The sequence below is a fragment of the Actinia tenebrosa genome, unplaced genomic scaffold (assembly GCF_029948245.1).
Source record: "Actinia tenebrosa isolate PJP-AT-01 unplaced genomic scaffold, QUT_ActTen_1.0 PGA_scaffold3__52_contigs__length_22856419, whole genome shotgun sequence".
Classification (NCBI taxonomy): Eukaryota; Metazoa; Cnidaria; class Anthozoa; order Actiniaria; family Actiniidae; genus Actinia; species Actinia tenebrosa.
Window position 1 is genome coordinate 20,194,963 of NW_028292580.1, and position 27,528 is coordinate 20,222,490.

Here is a 27,528-nt window from a genome sequence, read left to right on the forward strand (position 1 = left end):
TAGTGTTTTTATATCCCCTCCCCCCCCCCTCTCTCTATGTCTTCCTGTGATTCAAGTGTCTAAAAGTATACTTTATTTAAAAAGAACCTTTTGAAGAATTCCATTCTTTTCACTGATGACTTTTTAAAAAATAGTACCACAGGGAGCCCTCCTGTAGAAAATCTCTTTCTGGGTCTTTATATTCCTTACTGACTGACTGTGGGGGGATTTAAACCATTTTGTGATTACTCCATCGCAGTAAATCTTGATCCCGGTCACATCACACATAGCTAGCTAGATGAAACATAACTCGAACGTTGATTGGTTGGTGGGTATGACGTCATTTTTTTATTTTGGCTTTAGTATTGACTCTAACATTAATGATATTATTCAATCTACTGAATATTATGCTAAGATACCTAAAGTGAGAACCTTTATTAAGCGACCACTCTTGGGGTAACGTCATGTGGTCGTTAAATAGAGGTTGGCCGCTTAATAGAGGTATAAATTAGTGTGAAAACTCTCTTTGAGACATGACTGACGGCTATAAATAGAGTTTGGTAGCTTTGGTACCCGTATAACTAGAGTCATTCGTTTCAGCATCATTCACCAGCAATGTTATTGTTAGTTGCAGGATTTACATTTAAGCTATTTCAGACAGGGAAAAATTCCAGTTCGTAATTGATCACTGGGTACCCTGTGGTACGAACGTGTCATTGGACGGCTTTATATTTGGTTATGGCTACTGAGTTAGTAGCAAACACTATCCGGTATTAATATCCCTTATTCAACGATATGCTATGGCTAGGTTCAATCAGCTGTCTAAATACCCGAAAATAGAGTGCAAAAACAACGGCAAACGTACCAAAGCTGTCCAAACGACAAAGGTGGCGCTATCCTTGTTTATTATTGTAAAATTGAACCAAAACTCAATTTCCTACGAGTTCTTTATATTCCTTTCCTTTCTTTTTCCCCGTTCCTTTCTTTTCCCCAGTCCGCTTAATCACAGGGAGCTCAATTTAGATTAAAGTGAATGGTGAAAATAAAATCGGAAAAATTAGATAATTAATATTTTTTAAAAATTCGAGATCAAGATAATGTCCTCCGTAATGCGAAAGAGTAAAGAAATTATAAAAAAATGCACTAGAAAATTTTTTTTCGCGCGCGCCTTTCTTTTCCTATATAATTTCCCTATGGTATCTGATGTCGATCTTATGTATATATACTAAGAGTATTAATTATTTAATTTTTCCGATTTTATTTTCACCATTCACTTTAATCTAAATTGGGCTCCCTGTGGTTTGATCCGTATCCTTAGTCACGGTGACGTCACTATGTATTGCGTTACAAGTCACGGCCTGGCGCTGAGTATATCAACGAACTCGCGTTTGACTTGAAAAGATGAATTTAAAACAAACCTCGTAAATTTTAACTTCAAACTCACAGATTCATGAGCTAGAACAAAGCTTAATCGATATGTCGGGACTCAGAAAGCTCCTCAAAAGAAAGGACAACAAGGCTAAAAATGCTTCTTCGACACAAGATCTCAATTCTCTCTCTGGCCGTGAAATGGCGGCCGGTGCAGCTGGTTATTTCGTCCAAAAAGAAAAAGATCTTCCTAAGCTTCATAAAGCCGTCTGGACTAGAGACATGGCTAAACTTCGACAGATCATCAAGAAGGCAGATGTTAATCAACTCGATAAAGAGAACAGGTAAGTTTTGAATGGCGGCATTGTGGATAAAGATAGAGAAATATCCCCGAGTGTCGTGTCTCGTAGCAACTGAAAAAGCGTCGTCTTGCTTGACTGTTTTGGTCAGATACTTGGAGATTTCACTCGTTTTTTAAAGAAAAAAAATATTTTGTTCATCATTTATGAATTTAGAGATACCTTATGAACCTAATGCTTGCTTACTTTGTGTCAAAAAGCATTTTAATAGCGTAATTTAGCATTTTTTTTCTGGCGCGTATTAGACTACATATATATGTTAACTGCTGTTCAACTTGTCGCTTCACTAGACACGCAACCATAAATAATTCTACCCCAACACCTCACAATTTAGCAATAATACAGTAATTCTCAGTTTGAAACAATTTCAACAAGTCTAGAGATGTGTAAGAGAGGAGGATTAGAAATAAAAGGATAAGGCTAAATATTTCAACGATTTTTTAAAAGTAAACGATGACATACTGTAGATCTTTGCTGTTAAATCCCTACTTATTATTTTGATATCATTGTCATCTTTTGTCACCCGAGTAACGTTTTCTTATAATAGATCAATTTACAAAGGAATTATATATTTTTCAATGCCTATTCCCTGAGATCATCGATATATATTGATATTTGACTTATCAGTTAACAGATTGACGTCTACAAATTTATATTTCTTCTCATTGGAATTTTAACTTTCGAATATTTTGATTGACGTATTTATTGATTGATTGATGGAAGTCAAGAGGGAAAAATGTTAGTTGGGGATTATAGTCAAATGACTTTATGCTCAAATCATTTATCCATTTAATAATATTAAAATAGAATAATAATAAATTAGTATATTAAGCTCAAAATAATGAAGTAAGAGAGAAATAACTTTGCATCACATCCATGTACAGTTTACATGCAGAGTTTGTAAATGAAGCCTGCCTCTAGCCTAATATTATTTATTTCAATGATTGTTTTATCTTTTTAGGACACCATTACATCTGGCTGCTGCACTAGGCAGTGAAGAAGTATGCCGTTTCTTACTTGCTAATAAAGCCAAGACTAATTTATGTGATGGCTATGGTAGAACTCCACTGATGAAGGTATTTGATCTGGCAACTGATCACTCCTAGTTTACCTATGAACTTATAGAAATATGTGATAGAAATAGTGTGCATCTTGAAAAAGGACTTTAAGGACACAGCTAAAAATAATGATTGCTCGATGGCAGGCCAGACATTATGAGGCCTGAGAGAAGTTTGGCTGAATGAGTCCATTGGCATTCCCAGATTTTTCTGGCATTGTTTGTGGGCCCTATATATTGGATATATATTTGTGCATAATTAGGGAGTAAAGTTATTAAATCAGAAATTTAATGTGAGGCTAACAGGAAAATTCAAAACTTGCAATATTTCACATTCCATAGAGAAAATTGTGATTTTTTTTGTATTTTCTTGTATAGCCTTTAATTGCACTGAGGACAATTTCTTTATGTTTCTAATTATAGTTGATCCATTATCCTGGGCTCCAGAGGCTCAGTTTAACTTCAGATAGGTTTAGAGTGAGAATCAATAACCTTTTGACCTCAGAGCTGGGGAAGCATGGGTGGCGTAGCGGTGAGAGTGCACGCCTCTCACCAATGCGAGTTGGGTTCGAGTCCCGACGAGCTCGGTGTTGTATGTGAGTTGAGTTGTTTGTTGGTTCTCTCCTGTGCTTCGAGGGTTTTCTAGGTTCTCTGGTTTTCCTCCCTCCGCAAAAAACCAACTTCTAAATTCCAATTCGATCTTGGGCTTTCACCTAGCATGGTTCTGAGGGTTCCGTTCGTGATTGTCCCACTCTGTGATTACAGAGAAATCTGATATAAATAGAAATGATGAAAAGGTAAATTATACACCGTGAAAAGATGAAAAAACTTACTGTTAAGTAAGGTTTTTCATCTTTTCACGGTGTATAATTTACCTTTTCATCATTACTGTTTCATTAGAAACACTGACGCAGCTCACACTAGTTTTTAGCTAGTTATATCTTGATATAAATAGAGTATTGATACATTTACTCTTCCATCGCATTTCCCCATCCATTTTCTCATCATTTGTTCATTCATTCATCCATTCATTTGTGCCCTAGGCTATTGAAGCACAATCTCAGGGCTGTACAGAGGTGTTATTAGAGAGCGGGGCAGATGCTAATGTCATAGATGTAATGAACAGTACTCCTCTTCACTTGGCTTCAGCTAATGGTGAAATTGATGTTGCTGTTCTCCTGTTAGGAAAAGGAGCTAAAATCAGTGTCCAAGATAAGGTCAGTAAAGTATTCAATTGTAACTGTTGCATCCAGAAGTCTTGGCATCCTCTGGAACCTAGGGGTAAAATTCTGTCGCTCTTTTCACGCTCCTAAAAATATTTTGTCAAGGAGCGAGAAACAAGCCGGGGGGGGGGGGGGGGTACTCCCATATATGGACTATACTGGGATGATCCGCTGAACAGGGTATGGTTTTTCGAGATTCTTGTCATAAACAGGGTATGCAATTTCTTTCAAGTTCCAAGTTCTTTTTGAGTTTCCTGTCATATTCAGGGTTTCTACTTTCGTATTGACCGAAACTGGTTATTATGGTCGTAAAAAAAACGATACACGAGATGACATGATAATTGAAACGGGAACTCAGTCCAATAAATTATATCTTTTGTCATAAACAGGGTCTACAAATTTGAGTTTTTTGTCATAAACAGGGTACTCCTTTCAGAATCCCAGCGGAACACCCCTACCCAAATTCTAGTGGTGTACCCCCATCTGCCCCCCCCTTTCCCCGCTGCGCCGAAGGGAAACAAGCAACATAATTTTACCCCTGGGTTCAAATAAATGAATCAAAAGACTCACACTGCTACTCTAAGCACATGCTCAAGGGGTCAAAAAGTGGGATGTAAAAATTGCTAAAAATTGAATTTTACTATTCAATGACAATTTTCATTGAATATCCAAGAGCAAGTCAATTAGAAATAAATATACCAAAATATAGCATTTTTTTACAACCCCTTACCCCACTTTTTGGCCCCTTAAGCATGCGCTGAGAGAAGTAGTGCAGGACTTTTGATGCATGTATTGCCAACCTCTTGTTTTTAACCATTTATATGGTTGGCACATCACAACTTCATTGTTTATGATCATTGGGTTACCAACCAGTATTTAATATTTAATCTTGAGGTTCACGGAATGCTATATGATACTTCATGCAATATTTAGCGATTTTGCATTTTTTGTTCCAGGAGGGCTTCACTCCATTACATGTTGCATCGTCTCTTGGATATCAGGACTTTGTGGGATTTCTGATTCATGAAGGAGCTGATATTAATGCTGTTGATGCTCATGGAAGGTGACTATAATCTTGATAATGGTAGAAAAAGTCAAGGGTATATCCTAGAGAAAGGGTGGTGGATTTTTGTGGTTAGCCACTCTGCCATTAAGATACTAATAGCTAAGAAGTAATATTCCAAAGCTGACAATGAGGACTGGACGGGATTTCAAGCCAAAGCAATTAGTTCCAGTCCGAGGCACAGCCAAGGACTGGAACTAATTGCACGGACTTGAAATCCCGTCCAGTCCGATATTGGAGGCTTTGAAATGACTTCTCATCTCATTAATTATTCGACTTGGAGTAACTGGAACAAAATTAATTCAGTCCTAGGACTGAATTAATTTTGTTCCAGTTACTCCAGACTGAATGCATTCCTTTCGCAGCACTTTACCAGGTTTCAAGTAACATCATGTGACCCAAAAATAGCCCATTGATTGGCTGGTTTACTCATGAATTATTAATGAGTATGAGAAGGATAGTCACATGACTTGTAATTTAATTTACAGCCTGATTGCCCTGACCTTAAAATCAAACTGGATATATCACTGTTGCAATGATGGTATAAGAAGGATTTAGAAAACACAACTAGACGTAAAAGAGGCCATGCACTCACAAATGGCTTTCAAAAAAAAAGAGTAATAATAATAATAATGAGACTAATAGTGGATTCCACAGAGTGGCTCTTCTTCCACTGGATTCTTGGAATTTCGAAGTTAATTTTTTACGGAGAGAGAAAAACTGGAGAACCCAGAAAACCTTCAAAGCACAGGAGAGAACCAACAAGCAACTCTACTCACATAGTGCACAGGGAGACTCGAACCTGCGTCGCATTGGTGAGAGGTGAAGTGCTCTCACCGCTCTTAACGCCACCCGTGCTTCCAATGCAAACATTGACATTGCACATCATACTCCTTCACTTCGCATTGCGTTTGCTAATTCTCTCTTATGAAAAAGAACAATTTCAAACTAATGGTAATTATTTAATATACATGATATAAATAATTACTGTATCATTCATTTGAAAATAAATAATCATTTAAAAAACTGATCCCACATGGCTTACCACCTCATCTCTCTTGTACTATTTTTTCATGGGATTCTACGCAACTTGAAATTGTGAAAGGCCCATTGGCCCTCTTCTTTAGTCGTTTCTTACAAGGCTTGTAACTTACCTATTACACATGCTCTTATATGATTACTGATTATGAAATTACAAAATTATAGTCACAATATGAATGAAGATTAATGATATTAATTAATTATAATTAACATTTTTTCTGCGCAATGATAGAACATCCATCATGACAGCTGCTAGTGAAGGACACATAGGTATTGTCAAGCTCTTCCTGCAGAATAATGCCAACACTGAGATCAGAGATAGTCAAGGATGGAGGGCATCTGACCATGCTATTATACAAGGACATCACAGGTTACTGCCATCATACTGTAGAGCTAAAATAACAGCTGTTCAATGGCCTCATTGGTCAAGAGTACTAAGCAAAATACTTTTACCAGACAAATTCAAATTTTGGCCACACACTTAATTCCATTTACCAGTCATTATTTTTAGCTCTGTAAAGTCCATTTATATTTTTGCTACCCCGACCACCTGCTCCATGTGTCTAGTGATTAATAGTTTTTGTCAATTAAACTTTGTTTGAGTAATAGTTTTTAATTGATAAAAGCCTTAAACCCAGATATCTTGAGATATTTTGTTTCTATCATCAAAGGCCCTTAGCCTGTGGCATGGAATGAATAGAATTTACAGAATTCTAAAAAAAAGTGATTTTGATCTAGATACTTTGAATGCTATGAATTAGTAATTTTATTTATTGTTAAAAATTTTGCCATGGATTTCTCAGTTGTTCAAACATCATAGAAGAACATGAAGAAAAGCTTGAAGCACAACAACGATCAGCACAAACAGCTAAGGCTGCTCGTAAACCAAACAATAACAATATGTCAAGCCTGCTTGGTACAGATGAACTAGAGTTTAGTTTTGGTGGACCAGCAATGGACATGGGTAAGAGTTGCTCTTTGATGTTGTTACTTTCTTTGTCTATTACTTTTCTTTCATCCCCCCCGCCCCCCCCCCCCCCCCCTCCAAATTTCATAGTGTTTGTATTGTTGAAGCTATGCATTCTTTACTTTACAATTGGTATTTGTGATTATTTAAACACTGATACGAGGCTAACCCTGTGTAAAAGAGTCTGTAATCAAATGAGCACAGCAGTAAATATAAACTCGAAACTGTTCTTCTAATACAAGTGATTATCCAAAAGATGTGATAACAACTGGTCATAAGTCAGTTGAATTAATCATGGTTCAACCTTATCTCACTCAAAAACAATGGCTTTTCCTATTTCTTTGAATGGTATATATCTGGTAAAATAAGTGCACATTGTATCATTTAGGTGGAGAGAGTCCATCAGGAAAAGAAGAAGACACAACTAGTCAGTAAGTACATACTACAGCATTTGTGGATTGTGGAGGGGAGAAGGGAAGAAGAGAGGAAGGAAGAGGAAGGGAGAGAAGATGCAGGTGGGATTGGAGATGGGAGACAAGGCATGTCATGAAGTGGAAGTGAGTTGAGGAGCTGGGGAAAGAAGAGAGAAGAGAGTAGGTTCAGATTAGAGGGGAGGAGTTGGGGGGTGAGGCGTGTCGTGAAGTGGAAGTGAGTTGGGGAGGTAGGAAGATGGGGAAAGAAGAGAGGAAAGAGAAGGTTCAGAGGAGAGGGGAGGAGATGGAAGATGAGGTGTGGCATGAAGTGGAAGCGAGTTGGGGAGGTAGGGAAAGAAGAGAGGAGTGATCGGAGTGGGAAGAGGAGGGGAGAGAGTTTGCCGATAGGAGGGGTGGAGATTGGAGACAAGGGCTGGCATAAAGTGGAATGGAAATGAGGTATAAGGGTAAAACAAGAGGGGAGGGGAGAAAAGGTGCAGAGGGTAGGGGAAGAGAAGGCAGACGAGGCGTGACATAAAGTAGAGAAGAAGGGGAAAAAGAGTGGAGAGAAGGGGAGAGGAGAGCGTACCAATGCTTCCTTATTCATGTATTTCACATTGCTCTCATATTGTGTGTTTTCTCCTCGCAGTCATTCTGTTGGAGGAACTTCTTGGGATTCTTCCGAAGCAGAAGACATATTTGAATCGAAAAAGAAAGTAAATGTACGTGTAACAGTTTGTATAGCACAGTGACTCTATAAAATTTTCTCAGTGAATTTCCTGGGTTTCGTGTTATAGCTGGGCAAAAGTGATATTTTAAAAAAATATTTATTTTTATTTGTTTTTCTAGCCTGCAAAACCCAGTCTTCTGGCTGCACTCAAACCTGTGGCGCGCTCAGGATCAGACGTATCAGCACATAGTCAGAAATGTAAGTCATTTGTGTCAATAGGAAACGATATCGATGAACCAGAATGTTTAGTGTTGAATGCAATTTAAAACTAAAAACGACATCTTAGCTTTTGAATTTATACTGTACCTTGCCTAGTAGTTCTCGATAAGCCGTTGATGTTAATTTATGTCTCTACAGCTACCAGTCGAATACCAGTTCGACAGGACAGCGTCAAATCGACTAACAGCCAGGGTAAGATAAACATTGATGCTATAACGCGCGCGGTGATTGGCTAGCTACCGTGTTTATATCAGAGAACAGAGATACGCTCTCATAAAATCGTTCAAAAAAATTTGTAAAACAATATAAAAGCGGTCCTTGTGTCACTGATTTTTAAATTTTAAAAACACTCTGGGAGCTGTAGAGCACTAAGGCTACGCCTCGTTTTATGTTTCTTAAACGGTGTGAAATACGACGACCATTGGGAGGGGGGGGGGGGGGGGGGGACAAAGGGAACGAGCGCGAGTCGTATGTACTTTAATAAAGATTGTGCTACCAAAATCAGTAAATGATGTATCTAACAATTATTTTATGATGATCATTAGCATACAGTAATCTTTAGTTTCAAGACAATAAAAGGGGCTGGGTTGGGTTGAGTGGGGGAGGGGGTGGAAGGAGAGAGGGGTAATTGTCCAGGGCCGTATTTTAATTATTCATAATTACATATTTTGTTCAATCATTATTCAGTGGGTAAAATCAAACCAGTAGAGACAGCAGGATCAAAGATCCCTGTTCCATTATCCAGCCCACCGCCTTCCAAGGACTCAACACAAAATGACGCCAAGAAAACATCAGCACGTTCTACACCCACCAAAAGCGCACCGGGGACACCTGTGAAAAGTGGACAGACACCCACCAATAGTACACCCAAGACTGACAGTTCTGGAAGAAAGCTGTCCACTGGTCGTGTATCAGGAGATGTGTCACCGTCGAGACTATCTGGAGGAAGACCCCAGTCACTTCCCTGGGAATCCATTCAAGTGCATTCAGATGACGAATCACAGGTGAGAGATTAAAAATGACTGACCAGTGACTTTGGTTAAATGAAGAAATCGTAATAAACTGTTTTTTCTTGTTTCCGTTTAAGCTTTCTGAATCAGAAGCGTCGGAAAAGGTTGCTGCATTACTGGCTGGGAAACTTGCCGAGGTGAAAAAGGTAAGTAATCTCGTGACAACGTAACATCACGTCATATTGTGAGATCACATTGCAAACCTTACATCCATCAATTAATGTACCCATCGATTTCCATTCAACCGCTTATCTATCCACCAAATTCTTCATCCATTCATGTACGTATCTATCCATCCATCCACTTATGTATTCATCCCATCGATCCACTCATTCATCCGTTTTTTCACTATCCTTTCCCTCTAGGGGGGACCAAAGTCCAGCAGTAAAGGCGTATTTTTCCACTTACCTATTTATCCCATTAATCCATTCATTCATCCATTTTTTCAATTACTTATCCTTTCCGTCTAGGGGGGACTAAAGTCCAGCAGTAAAGGCGTATTTATGACAGGTAAACCAGTTTTTCTCATCATTGATATATATTTTTTGTGCCTTTTAAGTTTTAATGTAGCTTATCTTTCATGTACGCAAATCTTTGCATATAGTTTTACTTGGTAATTATTTTATATTTCCCGTGCTTCCCACAAATTAAGACCGCCAGAACGAGTTAAAATTGGTCCTATGCGCGTGGTTACCACTGAATTGTAGTCGATTTACAATTTGTATTCATACCCTGAAACAACCTCTATGCTGATCTATGTTTGAATTATTTTTCTTGTGCAATTCTACATAACCTTCAGACAATGCTGGTAGTAAAGACAGCGATCTAAGTCTTACCTTAAGCGATAATGGCGACGATGACCATTTATCAGAAGCTTCACTGGACTATGATGATGTGAATATAAAGACACCAACAAGTGCTACTGCACCCTTATCATTTTCAACAAAAGACGAGAAAAAACAAGGTCAGAAAATTAATGGGTTTTGATAAAGCGCGCATTCGCACGACCATTTCATTGCCATAAATCCCTTGCCAAAAGGTTTTAACGTATATATGGTTTACATTTGTTTTGGATTTGCAATTTCGTAGAGGATAACAAGATTCCTAAGCTGAACCTTGGTAGCCCAGTAAGCTCTGTCTCTGACCCTGAAATTAGTGAAGCACATGAGAAAGACAGAGGAAAGAAGAAGACGGACAAACACGACAGCAGCCTTTCTGAAGGTACGTACCTCTTATCTTCACCAAGAATTAATTTAACCTAATCTTTGTCATTTTTCGGTGAGGACCATAAACACAAGGTCGTCGTGGGGAAAATTAGGAAAGAGCCTAGATGATGATGATGATGAAGATGGAGAAAGTGATGATGATGTTGATGGTGGTGGTGGTGGTGGTGATAGTGATGCTGATGGCGATGATGCTGATAGTAATGATAATGATGGTGATTATGTTGATGCTAACGGTAACGTTGGTGGTGATGAGCGTTATCATGATGGTAATGATGTTGATGTAATATATCAAGCACATGAAAGAGTTTTTCATCCGATTTCCACCGAGAAGTGGGTTAAAAAAACAAGGCGGAGCCGAGGGGCTGGGTAATGATGATGATGATTATGATGATGATGAAGAAGATTATGGGGATGATAGTAATGATAGCGAAATGGTTCTGATCGCGGTTTAGTGAGACAAGTTGAGGAAGCCTTTGACGTCTTCTTCTGACGTCTTTTATTCAAATTCCGCCATTCTCTTTTTATTACTTTTAACGTTTATTTTAACTTTTTCTCGTAGATTCTGAATGGGACACATCAGATGTAAGTCATTCTATCCTTCAGTTCAATCCTTATTTTCTCAATATATTCCGTCACTTATATAGCATGCTAGCCTCCTCCGAAGGCTACACCATATATTCTGTGTTGGGGTCCCTGTGTTTAATTTTATGGCAGAGAAGAACTAGGAACGAGAGAGGAGAAGGAATGGGGACGAGGGAGGGAGAGAAAAGGCTTTCGTCTTTCTTGTCCTCGCCACAGGAAGCCCAAGAGGCAAAAAGAGCAAGGAGATGCCTGCGGAATAGGCTAATAGCATACATGGGTTGGAGATTTCTTTTCCAATTTATCTACGCTCTACGCTGAATACAGCTGTAGTTACACGATGGTCTTGAGTGGCATACCATGGAATATACCATGAGGCACGTTTTTTCTAGTATACATAAGGACCTTACGACGAAAATACATCTTTACTGAGATGCCACACGACAGGTTTTTTCCTTTCAATTTTTGAATACTGAGTCTCAAAATTCGCAGAGTCTTGAAATCGGACCTAACATGATTTTGCTCATATTGAATGCATTGCATTAATTAAAATATATTTATGGACTGTGTCCCTTACATTTTTTATTACAGGACGATATTCTTCCATCTGATGAACCCACAAACACACGGGGCAGCAGTCTCTTTGGTACCAGTCAAAAAATAACCCCAATACCACCCTCACCGGTTGAAATAAAGAAAGACACCATGGACAAAACTGACAAGGGCGTCAAAGATGGAGGAAAGACTCGAAAAAATTCCAACAGTGACTCAGAAATCGAGGAATCGGAGAGCGAATGGGAAAAAGAACGAGCTAAAAAGAAGAAAGATTCATTGAAGAAATCAAAGCAGAAAGATGAAGACGATATAGATAAAGATAGGATTACACAGTGGGAGAAGGAACAGAAGAAGAAAGAGGAAGCAATGGCTCTGGAAGTTCAGAAGGAATTAGAAATGGAGATGGAAATGGAACGACTTGAGAAAGAAGCTGAAGAAGAAAAAAGAAAGTTGGAAGAAGATGAGGAAAACGAACGAAGAAGATCAGAAGAGAGAGAAAGAATCGAGGAAGAAGAAAGAAAAGAAATTTTGCGTCGGGAACAAGAAAAATTCAATCGGGAAAGAGAGGAAAGGGAACGAAAGGAAGAAGAGCTACGCTTGCTCAAAGAAGAACAAGAAAGACGAAGGAAATCAGACGAGGGAAGGCTACAAAGAGAAAGAGAAGAAAGACAGCGCGTAGAAGAGGCGCTTAAGACTCTGGAAAGACAAAGAGAAGAAGAAAGGCTGCGAATTGAGCGAGAAAAAGAAGAAGAACTTGAAAGACAAATGAAGCTTAAAGAAGAGGAAATGTTGAAACTGAGACAGGAAAGGGATGAGGAGAAGCGACGCCGAGAAGAAGAAGAAAACCGTATTCGTAACCGAAACGAGAGCGAATTACAAAGAATTCAGCGAGAGAAAGAGGAAGAACTCGAGAGACAAATGCGCGAAAAGGAAGAAGAAATGGAACGCCAGAAGCGAGAATATGAAGAAAAACTCCACCATGAGAGAAAAATACTGGAAAATAGAGAAGCAGAAGAAGCAAGGAGAAGAAAAGAGGAGGCACTTCGTAATGAAGAACTGAAAAGACAGCGACAACAAGAACTGTTTGAGAAACAGCAGAGAATCAAGGAAGACGAAGACAACCTCTTGGAAGCTTATCGAAAGAAACAAGAAGAATTACTTGAGCAGGAAAGAAAGTTTGAAGAAGAAATGGCCAGGAGGGAAAGAGAATTAGAAGAAAAGTTGAAGTTGAAGGAATTTGAAAGACAACGTGCTGTAGAAGAGCAAGTGCTGCCTGTACAAGGACAACAAGTTCTTTCAGCGGTAAGAAAAGTTGTCGTTATGTATTATCATTATCATTATCATAACTATGTTACATGTAGCAGCAGTATTAATATAATTATCAATCACCGTAATTATTGTCATCATCGAGATTATCGTTATCCGTGACCACTATCATCAGAATCGACATCAGCATCAATACCAACAACAACATCAACCCCCTAACCATCATCATCATCAATAGTACGATCATCAACATCATACTCCGCAACCAACAATATCATCATCACGACAATTATCAAAAATCACTCCACTATTATCACCATCACCATCATCCATGACGACCATCACCATCAATCACTCCTAACGACCACGACCATCATCATCACCTCATCACCATCAATCAGTCCACAACCACCACCATCATCATCATCATCACGACCATCACCATCACCATCAATCACTCTACGACCATCACCATCACCATCAATCACTCTACGACCATCACCATCATCATCATAACCACCATCAACATTAACACCATCACTCCCAAAATCATTTTCGTCATTTACTCCACAATAATCATCACTTCCAGCATCACTATCATCGCTGCCATCAATACCCACACAACCATAACAATCATACAACATCATATTCCGTCCACAATTCAAACACCTTTTAGTTATACCATTATATTTTTTAAAAAACCACTCCCCTGTCATTTGAATTTTCTACTATTTTGAGAATATAAAAGATATGGAAGAGAAAGTCGAGCCGAAAATAATTTATTGATATCTTGAGCTGAAGACCCTCTAACTACTACTCTTGTGTTGATTTTCTTGCTCTTTCTTTGTTTTTATTATATGATTGAGTATGGCTGTAACAAATGGGGTAAGCGTTAGTTCTTTTTGTTTTATTTATTTTCTACTTTTCAATCTTTTTTTATTTTATTTTTTATTTTTTATAGTTTTTGGTTTCTTAATTTACAATATCGTATTTTTAAGATCTTAGTAATATTGTGTTTTGGCGTTACAACCAAACATCACTGCTGTTACTATTTACTGAAAGCCGAAGTGTAATCCACTTGGATTAACATCTCAGACAGACTGCATTTACGATACAAGAGGAGGCTTTCTTTCTGTAGTGCTCCTGTGTTGTTGACGCTATGTGTAACTTTCTTTAGATCTTTTATTAATTTTTGGGGGGAGTTTGTTCATTGAAATGCTTGGTGGCATGCAAGGTGTTGACCAGGAATACCTAGAAATATTCCAAGCCATCAATATACCTCTATACCAATATACCATCAATTGCCTCTTATACTTTTCTATTTGTTGATGTTCATTTTTTTCATATATGATATATATAGTAACCATAAACAGTCCAATATACATAATAAATAGCTATAATTATTGCAGATCATTAATCTTGTTAAATCGATACGATCCTTTTTCAGCGTTTAAAAAAATATATATTACTCTTGGTTTATTTTATTTATTTATTTTTTTCTTTCACTTTTCATCGAAAGTACTTTTTTTTTATTACAAAATCGACTTAAATTTTTTTCGAGATTATTGAATATATAATAATATATTTTATACTATCATTTTTGTTGTAAAAATAATTGTTCTTGGACAAGATAGTAATTCATAAGTCGCACTACCTGAAGTATCAGAGGCTTCGTTCTGGTTTTATTACTGTACATGGCAGCATATACTTCTACATCAACAAGGTGGAAACAGAAAGTTACCTCTTGCGCCTGCGTTATACTCGTGATACTCTGCAGTTTTTGTATGTTTGGTACCTTCGTGTCATATGTTTGTCTGTTTTTGTGTTTGTTTGCTTGTTTTTTGTTTGTTTGCGTTCTTGCTTTGTTGTTTGCTTTTCTGCTTGTCTGTCTGTCTTTCCTGACTTGGCTACCTGTCTGCCTATGTTGTTGTTTATCTGCTTGCTTGGTGTTGCCTGTTTGATTGTTTGCCTTTAACTAAACTCACTTTCAAAGTTTGCTCTATAGAAAGAATACACTCACGACCAAAAAACTCGGTAGGGACATACTCTAATCCACGAAACTTTGTATTTTTAGGAAATGGGTGAATTAGGAGCGCGGAAACACTCATTCCAAGAAAGCATCGCCAGCGAGAAAGCAGAACTAGAAAAATCCCTTAAAACTCACGAAGAAGAAGAACAAAAGCGAAAAGAAAAAGTCAAAGAACTTCAGTGTGGGCAAGAAGAACTTCGAAGGCGCCAAGAACTACTAAAGTTGAAATGTCTTCAAGGGATAGCGTCGAGAGAGGATGAAGAAGAACTACAGAGAATTGAAGAATCGTTAAGATGGAAGAAAGCTGAGCAAGAGATGTTGGAAGGCGAGGTTTTAACGCATAGGGATATTACGGATCAACGGGAACTAGAAATGAGAATCGGTAAGTAAATATGTTTTATTCAGTAAGTCTACAGTCGGTCGGTCGGTTCGTCAGTCGGTCGGTCGGTTGGTCAATCAGTCATTCAATTGGTCGGTCATTTAGTCTTCAGTCGGTCGGTCGGTCCGTTCGTCAGTTGGTCTGCAGTCAATCAGTCAGTCAATCTGTCGGTTTACGACTTGTTTGCAAAATTTGGTCATAAACATACTTTTGACAAGAGATTTCAATGACAAAAACAAACGACATTTTTTCCTGTCACCTCCCCCCTCCTCAACATCTTATTTCCACATATGATTGACTTCCACGCCACGCCACGCTATATTTTTCACGAGTCAGTGAGCACAGCGTCCAATACCATGGAAACAGCTGATCTCTTTGACCTGTTTATTACTATTACTATTTAGAATCCTGTTTATTTTTAGTCCCTTTAACTTAAAAAGGTTCTCTTCTACCTCGAGCAAAATCGTCCACTCACTGGCGTTTAAACTTAAAAAACACTGGCCTTTTATGTTAACTGAAGTTTGCCTAGAAGGGGGAAAAAATGGACAATTCATGGTATTAATTACGAGTCATCCTTCATGGTTTTGTTTCGCTAAATTGATTTGTTTGTCGACTGTCAATATTTCGCTTCCTTCTTAAACATGGACTTCAACGTGGATTACTTTAAAAGCATGCAGAAAGACCAAATGGTAGGAAGAATATTTTTTAAAGACTCTACTTTTATTCGTAACTAGACAATGCCATTTTGACAGATTTAATTATTATAAAAGTACCTATCTTCAATATTTAAGTAACATTTGCATGGTTATCATGACAGAAAATAAGGTTTATTTTCGCTAACTTTTTCGTGTTTGTATAAATTTATAAGTTTATGATCTTATATCGTTTTGATTGGTCTGTATTGGTCTCCACTATTGATCCAGCGAAGTGCTTGATTGAATTTCTCGCAATCAGTCAATAAAGAACTACAGCTTGTATTGTAAATAGACTTAAACTTAAGTTTACTTGTCTAAGTTTGTTGTCATGCGAAAAAATTCCTACCTTTCTCCACTCAGTGTTTTTTTCTTTTACTTTTATGCTGCGAGCGAAATTTTCTACAATTTGTGAAGATAACTTCAGTGGTTTTCTTTTGCGTGAACTTTTTTAGTCCTATGTTTCTTTGTGAATAATTGAAGGGTTTTTAATGGTTTCAAGTCATCCGAGAAGTACTTTGTACTTGTGTTTCCACCCAGGTCAACGTTGTTTGTATATCGCTTCCCATCCAGTAAGTTTGTTCAGCTTCAATTAGACTTGCCAAGCAGCATGAAATCAAAAGTTACCTATTTCACAATATATTTTCTTCAATACCATGACTTTTACATTCAAGTATTACAATCTATTCGTTTTGTTTGTACATTTACGAAAGTCGGTTATACGAAGTGCTTCTTTAAGAAACTCATCGTTGCTTGAAATAACTGACCGGCGCAGTAGGTCTCGTTTTGACCCAAGCAAACTTGTCTGTCAAATTAATTCCACGGTGTCATTTTTCGACTTGAATTTGCCAAAGATGCACCATCCACTGACTCGCTAAGGTTTGCATGAAGTTACATCATATGTTGCTCACACTTTGTCTCGTACTTTTACTCCGACGAAAGACTCATGTCCCAAGTAAACTTTTTCTGACGGTATTTAAGTTTAATTCCTTCTTATTAAGCCTGGTTCACATATGATCGCAGACCGATCGCAAACGATCGCAGAGGATCGCTGGCGATCGAGTACGATTATATGTGAACAGCTCTGCGATTGTCTGCGATCGCGATCGCAGGAATAGAATCGGGTTCTATTCCTGCGATCGGTTGCGATCGTTTGCGATCGTTTGCGATCGTTTGCGATCGTTTGCGATTATATGTGAACAGAATTCTGCGATCGTGAGATTGGAAGGTGTCCCACAATGCTCAGTTTTCCATAAAACACGTGTATATTTTTGATTTTCACAAGCGAAAAAGCATTTCTTTTTAGTTTTTTTTAGATATAACTGGTTTAAAAGTATCAACACACGGTTATATATGCTAATTTACGTTTGTAAGCCATATAGGCAAGTAAGGTGTCAACAAACCGCCGGCGATCGGCTGCGATCATATGTGAACAGTTCGATTTGAGATCCTCGGTTGAGTGGATTCTGCGATCGAGCGATCGAGAGCGATCGTCTGCGATCGTCTGCGATCATATGTGAACCAGGCTTTAACTCTTTGTATCCAACACACCAACGTAGTCATTCAGTATATCCTACGATAGATAAACTTCGATTTTGTTTTTTAATTCAATTTATCTAAGTCATTGCCTCATCTTAAACTAATAAATTGTTTTCCCTGATTGTTCTAACATTTATATTTTTAATCCTATTACTTGTTTACTTGGTCAGAAATGGAGAAACGTCAGTTGCAAGACTTGGAGTCAAGAAAGGAAATTTTAGATCGCCAAGTCGGTGCAAAACTAACCGAGCTAGGGAATCGAAAAAGACGCGACGAACTCGAAGAAAAATCAAGACAGCTAATGCAAGAACGAGAACAGTTGAACGCATCTTTTGAAGCAGCTAAAAGACGCAGTGCCATGCTGGAATCAGAATCGATTCTTGACACGATGGCATCAAGAGATGATGACACTGAAAATGATGAGAGTGTTGGAAAATTAAGGTACCTTCAACCTTCAATTTTGATCGCTACCCTGAAACAATTTCAAAATTAGGGGATGGTTATCTCTTAGATCGAACTGAAATTCAGGGTGTAAGGTTTTGTGGAGGTAGGATAATCGGAGAATCTAGAGAAAGCCCTCGAATATTCTTGACAAGGACTTCATAAATATCGATTGACACCTACTATTCAACACAATGCTTGGGAAACAAATATTGGCAGATGTGTGTGTACAAGGTCATTGAGACCAATTTAGTTATAAAGCATTCTCTGACATTGTCATCACCATCATCATCATCATCATCATTTGAAGAGATAAATTGACATCCTACCCCATTTCCTTTCGGATGACTGCATGGAAAAAAAACTAGGATGTCAATTTATCTCTTCAAATTTCAAAGACATCGTTTTTCTGTGTTTAGGAGAGGCCAAGGAACCTCAGACCCTCTACCACCAACCTCACAGGTAAGTAACATGATGAAATGTTTTGACTGTGATGTGGTAGACTCATTCGTGATTCCCGATCCAGGTCCTCTCCAATGGCTACGTCGATGACGTCGACTGGTCCGAGTCATCTGAAGAAGGTCAGCAGGCGTCATATAGCCCTGCGGCAGCAATGATGTTGAACAGCGGCGTACCTCAGTTCCAGTCTACAGCAAAAGCAGACGGCCAGTTTGATTCTCCCATTACACCTACCACCTCACAGCTTAGTAAGACGACTCCGCTTTATGGCTCTTTACCCATCAGTCCACAAGGTAATTTTACAATACAATGTTATACTAGGAGCCTACATTACTCATGGTCAGCACGTCTCGTCTTCCTCGCTGCTGATCACAATGAATACAGAACACAGGCTCTGAGTACGGAATTGTTTTAGAATCAAGTGTAGATGTATTACACATGCCTCTCACAACTGGAGTCTCGTTTCGATTCCTGGAATCGGAATTAGAGTATAGAATTTACTAGATTTGTTCCTTGATTTGATTGCATTTGAGAATATAAATATAAACTTCACGTAGAATTAAAATAAAAACTTTAAGATGTCATTTTTGAAGATCAATGGAGTATCTTATTTTAGATCTATAAATCAAGGTTTATTGCGCGCGCGTCCTTTGATTTCCGCCCTTTTACTTCTGTGACGTCACATCCGCCTATTATTGACGTTTATCGGCTTTAGTTAACTCGCGTTTATAAAAATGTTTTTTATCGCTGGGTTTATTATCGATAAGGGGAAAGTAAACATTGGTGGTAAAAAGGGGGATAATGGCTTAACGCTAAGGATGCAAGCATAAGTACCTTCGTATCCAAATGGATAAGGCTAGTTAATTGGAGGAAATGTTCTTTGGGAGAAATGTAAGGATCTTGTAAAAATAATCTACTTAGTATCTCTGTCTTGATGGAGAAAAACGTTTTTGAAAAAAACAAAAAACAAAAGGAAATCTTAATTGGCTATAAAGTCAAAATAAATTCTTCACGCCATGAAAAAAAAGAGGGATTAAGATATAGAAATTCTGTATATTATTTTTTTCTTCTTAGTCGCAGATTTCTCATTGAAAATTTACGTTGTATAGTTACTTTGATATGTTCCATCGAAACTCTTAATATTTTTCTCATTTTTATTAAAACGTTAGATACATTTTCACAATTTTCAACAGAAAAAACAATTGCAACCTTAGAATTCTAAATAAGTTGATCTAAATGCTAATTTTCTATGCTTTCCTTTTTATTATTGTTTCCTATTTTTCTTCATAAAAAATCCTTTCTGCATTACCAAAATATATTTTTAATTTCCGGAAGTTTTTTTCCCGTGTCTTGATACGTTCGTGAATTACTGTAATATCTAAATATTTCTATTTCAAATTCATCATTTTGATATTCTAAAAACCTCTTGGGAAAATAAGAAAAACCCGGTAAGCGATCGATCAAATTCTTCTGTTTCTAGCGTCTTATTTCCTTCTTTTACGATTTTTTTCTATTGCCCATTAAGATCCACAAAGTGCAGCCCGCCTTCAGGATGCATTAAGGGACTCAAGACGCCAGATAGATAAGCTCAAAGAAAGGAACTCTACGCTTGAAACAAGTAGAAAACATTTGGAGAAAGACATGGCTGATTTACAAAGGTAAGAAGCATGTTTACGATAGCTAATCGGGGAAATTGAACCTTGACTTGTTTACGGCTTCTTCTTATTTTGTATTAATTTAACTTATGTTTAGTGTGTTGTGTTCAATTATTTTGGCTTTTCCCCCTCCTACAAAGAGGAAACTCCGACTGCTTCAAGCATGTTCGGAATCGTTTACAAAATTTAAATTTTCACTCGCAATAATTGAACATTTTATTTAAGCTGCACTGTAGATGAGAGTATTCTAATTTAATTGCAGGTTATACAGTGAATGTATTTTATTTTTCTTTAAGAAATCGAATACTCTTTTTCAATATTATTTATTTTTAATTTTTGTTATTTTTGTTATTTTTTTATTTTTTTTCATCTTTGAGGGGGAAAATTTCATTTTTCCGTTTAAATCGAATAAAAGTATAGAAATATTTACCTAAAAAAAAAAAACAATGACACTTAAGGCAATGGATGGCACGTGGCTTGAACTCGTAAAACATGACGTCCATATTAAAGGCTTCATGTAATTCCCGAGATTGGAGGGGGGAGGGGTATTTTGGGACTCTTTAGTACAGTCAAAACTTCGCGTGTTTTTTTTTTTTTTTTTTTTTTTTTTTTTTTTTTTTTGATTAATAATTTTCTTTTAATTACTTTTCAACATTCAAATGTTTGCCAGGAAGTTGCAAGCGGTATCGAAGGAGAAAGCGGATACAGAACACTCTAGACTCCAAACAGAGGCTGATATCCGTAGTATTCGATATAAATACGAACAAGAGAGCGAGGCGAGAAGAGTTGCTGAATCATTGTTGTCTCAACTGAAGGACCAAATAAAGAGATCTGAAGATAAACTGGCTAGGTGAGCTATGAACCATAAATCGCGTAATACTATTAATAAGAATAACCCATTGAGTTTAGTCAGAACCGCGGTACTCTAGTTTCGATTCTCTAAAGATTAGCCTCAATTTTGTGAAAAATATTCACGTGTTTCAGTGGAGGTCGGTAGAATTTCGTATTTTCTATATGCACTTTTGTCACAGGGCCGCTATGTTTATTTTCATGGGAATATACTTTTTTCACGCGTACTATACATTTATTTTCAAGCATTTAAATGCGAGGTTGCGCGAATTTATTTACGAACCAACATGGCTGCCGCGTAAAAATGACCCATTATTGAAGCTCTACATTTTTCCTTTAAGGCCGGTTTAAACGGTGCGATTTTCGCCTACAACTATCGTATACAACAAGCTCGCGTCTGTCGTAGGCGAGTTGTAGGCTTGATTTACACGCTACGACTCGAGTTGTAGGATGGCGCGAGCGTGTTGTATACGATAGTTGTAGGCAAAAAACATACCGTCTAAACCGGCCTTTACCGTTATCATTTGTGGTTGTATTTTCACGATGAAAGGAGGCCAAGACGGAGAGTGTGTAATAAAAGAGAACAGCAGTATTTTACGAATTCGAGAAAAGTTTTTTTTGAAAGAATCGGAGAACATTCATCTCCGACCTCGTTGAGATGTCAGGAGTAATAATAACATTTCCTTTCGTTTTTTAATTCAATATTTTCTTAGACGTTATCTTTAGTGTTTGTACTGGTTTCCATTCCTTCAACCTTGAGCTTTACTTAACTTTTTTTCTTCATTAAATACACTTATCTTGTAACCCTGTCAATTTGTTTGTTCATTAACAGTATTTGTAACGATCATCTTATTTTTTGGCGCTCATTTCCGTGATTACCTTAGAGCTTTTAAGTAACATAATAGCGGGTCCAACTACTTACAAAATCCGCTATGATAAAGCAATAGCGAGACAGACATAGAGAGAGGCAGAGAAGAAAGAAAAGAAAAGAAAGAAAAGGAAAGAAAAAAAAAAAAGAAAAGAAAAGGAGAAAAAGAAAGAAAGAAAGAAAGAAAGAAAAAAGGAAAGAAAAGAAAAGAAAAGGAGAAAAAGAAAGAAAAAAGAAAAGAAAGAAAATGAATAAAAGTAAGAAAGAAATGTTCGTTTTGTTTTAACCTCCAACAGAAACAATTAGAACTTTGGGAAACAAATTCTGTCACGAACAAAAAGTAATAAAAGTCTTAAAAGAAATACTTTTCGTTTTGGACCCGGAAGTCTTTTTTTGATACGATTGACGTAAAAAGCATTATAGCTTAATAACGTGATGTCCACTTAGTCCTAATGTGGTACACACCATTTAACATTTCAGAGAAAGCACTTAATTAAAAAAAATTCGTGGGCTCACGCGATGTTTGAATATGACTCCATATTTAATCAAACCCTGAAGCCATACAACGTCTGCTCTGATCAAAGTCAGGGTATAGCTAACTCACAATAATAATAATAATAATAATAATAATAATAATAATAATAACTTTATTTACGTGTCGAAATTTTCTAGTTTACAATAAATTGTGAACTAATAGAGGACACTTATCTTCCTATTTATACATTATAAAACTCCCTCCCATCCCATCTACCCTTCATATGTAATTTAAAAATAAGTAAAAAAAAAACCCGCTAAATAAATATCAGATAAAATAATAAGAATATTATCAAAAAAAAAAGACAAAACTAAAATATATAATGAGAAGATATAACTAGCTAAAAACTAGTGTGAGCTGCGTCGGTGTTTCTAATGAAACAGTAATGATGAAAAGGTAAATTATACACCGTGAAAAGATGAAAAAACTTACTGACGTTTCGGACGCTAGTCCTTCCTCTTACTCCGACGAAGGACTAGCGTCCGAAACGTCAGTAAGTTTTTTCATCTTTTCACGGTGTATAATTTACCTTTTTATCATTGAAATATATAATGATAAATACATCGACTAAAAAGTTAATCCCTGAGACAACCGACAACCTTAGGGCATGGTTAAGCCACTGAAGCTTGAAGCAACCGCTTGCCTAAACAAATTCAGGGCAGGGCTAAATCAGTCAGGATATCGAGCTCTGAAACAATCACTGGGGTGATCAAGTCAGAGCACGGCTAATTCGAAGAACGTTGAAACACTCTGCGCAGGTCAAAGTCAGGACACCAGTTATTTTGTTATGCAATTTCTATGTGAATGATTAACCAGCAATAGACCTCTTTGGCTCTGACGTAATGTTTTCCCATTTCAGACCACGTGCCATTCCCTAGAGTATCATTTCTTTGTTTAAGGTTTGCGCTCGGTTGCACATGAGAAGACACATGAATATGGATACAGCCCAAACAAAGAATCTTATTCTCAAGGGAATGACACGTGGTCTGAAATGGGAAAACATTACGTCAGAGCCGAAGATGCGTATTGGATATTCATTTTTTCTGTTGGCGCCAGATTTCAATTATTATTCCTAGACAAGAATAACCGCGAAGCCACGATTCAAGCACCTCATTAATTAAAAGCTGTATTTCCATCCGAGTTTTGTTATCTTATATCATGAAAAGGAGCCGTTTGAATTGCGATTTCCGGGATTTCGGCGCAAAAAAAAGAAACTATTTTAAGCACTCGTAGATTAAGAAAGAAAGAAATTTATCCACAATTTTATCTTGAACCAGGCTTTACTTTAGACGGATAGAAGAGGATATTTTGACCCATGATACTTTGCGCACTTGATCCCTGTTAGTATCGTGTGATTTTTTGTTTATAATACAATTTTTAAAAAAATTGAGCAACTTAGGCCCCGTCCACACGTATCCGGAAATTTTTGTATCCGCATTTTTTTTTTTTGCGGATACGGGTGGCGTCCACACGTGTCCGCAAATTTTTGTATCCGTATCCGCAAATTTTACGAAAACGGATACGTGTGGACGGTGAAACCGATTCGAATACGCTGCGTGTGGACGCGAACATTTTCGTATCCGCAAAAAATAATTTGCGGATACAAAAAATTCCGGATACTTGTGGACGGGGCCTTAATTTGGACTCTACAGAGTAGAATTTGGGATTTAATTGTACTACTCTTGTCCAATCAGAATCGATTAATTTTGTTAAGTGTATTATAAATGAATGAACTAACAATAGACTTATAATGTGGTCCTTAACCTATCTTTTTCACCTAAACTTTTACTGACATGTGTATCATTGGTTTGGTAGGGAAATGGAGGCGAGGCAGAAGCTAGAGACAGATATCCGCCATCTACAGAAAGAAAAGAAAGATCTCCAACAAACCGTCCATCAACAAGAAGCGGACTTGAATGATCTACAGAAGGCGTTATCTGATGAGCAAGAGACTCGCTTAAGAATGACCGACATGTACAATGACCTTAAGAAACAGATGTCTGTACTAATGGAGGAAGCGCGCACCACCACCCAGCAGAAAGCTGAAGTTATGGCTGAACTGGAGGCTGTTGATCTAACAAGAAAGACGCATGAGGCCCATAGCGGGTCACTACGGGAACAGCTGATGAATGCACAGGTTAGTCACGTGATTTCATTATGGCGGGACCTTCAATATGACAACAGAAATGTGGGAAGATAAATATAGACCAAAGCCAATACACCCTTCTCATAATGGCTGATGAACGCACGGAAACGAGGTCACCCAGTCATCTTGCAAGGTTGAGCCAAGCTGCTCATTCAAAATAGAGGCTGTTAGCGCTCATTCAGATCAAAACAAAGGTCATTTTTTATACTTTTATTCTTTAAAGTCATTTCATGTAATTTTATATCTTTTATTGTGAAATAATGACTGGGTGACCTCGTTTTCGTGCACTTGTCAGCCATTATGAGAAGGGTGTATAGCGGATAGCCACGGAAACAGTTTCATAAAGCACAGGCTAGTCACGTGTTTCTGCCTTAACAACAGAAGAAAGAGGGGGGAAACAATGGACGTGTAGAATCCTACAGCGTAAATGTTTATTTCCGTTTTTGAATTATAAAATCATATAAAATTAAGGGAAAAGAGTGAGTCTTCAATATCATGACATTTTACTCTTCGAAACCTCTAGACTGATCTCGCCGAGACAAAGGCACTTTTGGAAGCAAAGATAATCTCTACTGATAAAGAATTAGAAGCGCTGAGAGAGAAACTACAGAGAAAGACCGAAAAATTGGTGAGTATTTTTGATTATTATAATTATAATTTTTATTTTTAATAAACACCCATACCTCTTCTCCTTCAGGGTTTCCCATTTGAGACAACTTGTCATTCCCTAGAGTATCACTTCTTTGTTTAACGGTGTGCATGAGAAGACACATGAATATGGATTCAACTCAAGCAAAGATTCTTTTAAACCATTTTATGAATCACCTCCCGGGGGAATTGCTGCAAGATATCAGCATTAACCGTGGATAGAATGCGAATCCCCTGTTTTTTAAAGTGCGTTCTTTTTATTTTAAATAGACAAAAGCCGAGGACATGATAAACGAACTACGAATAGCTAAAGATTCACTACAAGCCAGCAGCACAAAAGAGCATGCGCATCTTAGCAATAGACTGGAAAACGATGGAATGGAGAAAAAACGAATGGAATCCGAGGTGAGATAAATATTTTGGTTATCAGTAAAAAATAATGAAATAACTTGTTGAGACAATTAGCAGTGTGGACGTATGTCACATCTTCTGTATACTTGGAGTGCGTGTAACGCCATATTTGCTTTTATTTCTTTTGTTATATCATCCAACATGGCCGCCGTGTCTTTGTCCTTGTGCATGTGACGTCATAGCCGCCATGTTGGTTGAATTTAAAAACATTTTGGGCTTCCTTTGCTTTTGTTATATTGTTCTACATAGATACGGTGCCTATGGCCGCCATGTTGGTTAACATGAACACCATGACAGTCGTTTTTATTGTTCTTTCTAACTAAAGGAATTGACGTCACTAATACCGTCAAGGCTTTTTTTCTTTTGTTTCTTGTATTTTACTGTCTTCCCATGTTTGCAGTGATATTCCTTTCCCACAGAAGTTACATTGAAAAGTGTTATAGACTTGAAAGCTAGGCTTTTTCAGTGAATTGATGGCGATGTCTTCCTTTTTCAGATTGCGTCACTCAAAATTAGATTGGAGAATGCCAACAACGAGCTTGATAAAGCGACTACTGGCAGGAGTGAAGCCGAGAGGTAAATCTGTCCCAATACTTGAGGTGTTTCTGGATGAATTTTAACGTGGGCTTCAGAACTGATGCTGTTATCACAAAGGGCAGCATCTTCGCTCTTCTCGCCATAACCAAAACCCCTCCCTTTTCCTATGGAGTCCTTTATTTAAGGAATCAAGATATAAGTTGTTTTTGAACAACTTTGCGCGAGCATGTATCTGTCCTTTGATATAAACACGGCAACACGCCAATCAGCGCGCGCGCTACATTTCAAATTTGTTATTAACACAGACTTATGACCAAAAAACTGCGCTGGGCTGTGTAGCGGTGTATGATTTTTGTCAACATTATCGTTTGATTAATCAATATAATTATTGATTGTATTACAGGCAGTCGCATGATCTTCGAGAAGAACTTTATCAAACCAAACTGAAATTAGAAAAAGAGGTTGCTTCCCTTAGAGAATCAAATCAGGTAAAACATTTGAGTAAACTGATGTCAATCAAATCTCGTGTCACACGTTTCTCTTAGTTTTTATCACTTAAAATGAATATTATAATGAAAACATCGGTTTTATCGAGCGTCTTTTACTATTCTGCAAAGGGCGTTTTACTATTTTATATTACCCATATTCACCAAATCACTTCCCAATATGTTACGCATTCCATCCAATTAGAGTTCTATCTTCTTTACTTCAGTTCCCAGTCTCAACTCCCATTTTCTTAATTTGTTACGAATTCCCTAAATCATTATACACAACTTAAGGTGGCTCCATATAGTTTTTGTACGCGCGCGCATGAGCATTCGCAGTACCAGAACTTGAAGGATTTTTATTTTGATGACGTCACGAAAAGTCGGTTGCATGTGTTATTTAAAAAATAATAAAGACTTGAAAACTACGTGGTCAAATATCTTTATATTTCTAACAGTTTTTTCTTCGTAGAATGGTAAGGCAACTGACGCAATATAAAAATATTTGGACTACAGAAAACTTTTTATCTTGAAAAATCGATATTTCTTTAATATCTTGGTTTTTGTAGTCACGAATTTAATAAAACGCGTTCATATAATAGGTAACAAAACAAACTTTCGATTACACAATCTAAAAAAGATTGAACACAGGAAACTCGAGATCTTAATTTTTTAATGGAAGAAAGGGTCCGTTTTGTGGCTGACGTGTCGCTGCTATGGTAACTAGTCACGTGATCATTTTCACCAAAAAAAAAAAAGATAATAATAATAACTTTAATTCTTATAAAGCCCATTACACC

General features: G+C 37.4%; 1 protein-coding gene across 4 annotated transcripts in view; it reads left to right on the plus strand.

Moving 5' to 3' along the window:
* Window positions 1-1,348: 1,348 nt before the first annotated feature.
* The window catches only part of LOC116297106 (uncharacterized), a 43,611-nt gene continuing 17,431 nt past the window's right edge, over window positions 1,349-27,528 (plus strand). For all 4 annotated transcript variants that reach the window (XM_089035090.1, XM_089035091.1, XM_089035092.1 and 1 more), the window contains exons 1-28: window positions 1,349-1,691; window positions 2,668-2,782; window positions 3,807-3,980; window positions 4,943-5,049; window positions 6,323-6,460; window positions 6,894-7,054; window positions 7,446-7,488; window positions 8,120-8,192; window positions 8,320-8,398; window positions 8,558-8,611; window positions 9,107-9,423; window positions 9,507-9,575; window positions 9,900-9,939; window positions 10,229-10,393; window positions 10,519-10,650; window positions 11,215-11,237; window positions 11,826-13,091; window positions 15,130-15,466; window positions 17,865-18,135; window positions 18,555-18,597; window positions 18,662-18,887; window positions 20,120-20,252; window positions 20,920-21,099; window positions 24,317-24,638; window positions 25,171-25,275; window positions 25,566-25,700; window positions 26,203-26,282; window positions 26,647-26,731. In XM_089035090.1, coding sequence (XP_088891216.1) covers window positions 1,456-1,691; window positions 2,668-2,782; window positions 3,807-3,980; window positions 4,943-5,049; window positions 6,323-6,460; window positions 6,894-7,054; window positions 7,446-7,488; window positions 8,120-8,192; window positions 8,320-8,398; window positions 8,558-8,611; window positions 9,107-9,423; window positions 9,507-9,575; window positions 9,900-9,939; window positions 10,229-10,393; window positions 10,519-10,650; window positions 11,215-11,237; window positions 11,826-13,091; window positions 15,130-15,466; window positions 17,865-18,135; window positions 18,555-18,597; window positions 18,662-18,887; window positions 20,120-20,252; window positions 20,920-21,099; window positions 24,317-24,638; window positions 25,171-25,275; window positions 25,566-25,700; window positions 26,203-26,282; window positions 26,647-26,731 — 5,109 coding nt within the window. In that variant the 5' untranslated portion in view covers window positions 1,349-1,455. The remainder of the gene's footprint in view (window positions 1,692-2,667; window positions 2,783-3,806; window positions 3,981-4,942; window positions 5,050-6,322; window positions 6,461-6,893; window positions 7,055-7,445; window positions 7,489-8,119; window positions 8,193-8,319; window positions 8,399-8,557; window positions 8,612-9,106; window positions 9,424-9,506; window positions 9,576-9,899; window positions 9,940-10,228; window positions 10,394-10,518; window positions 10,651-11,214; window positions 11,238-11,825; window positions 13,092-15,129; window positions 15,467-17,864; window positions 18,136-18,554; window positions 18,598-18,661; window positions 18,888-20,119; window positions 20,253-20,919; window positions 21,100-24,316; window positions 24,639-25,170; window positions 25,276-25,565; window positions 25,701-26,202; window positions 26,283-26,646; window positions 26,732-27,528) is intronic.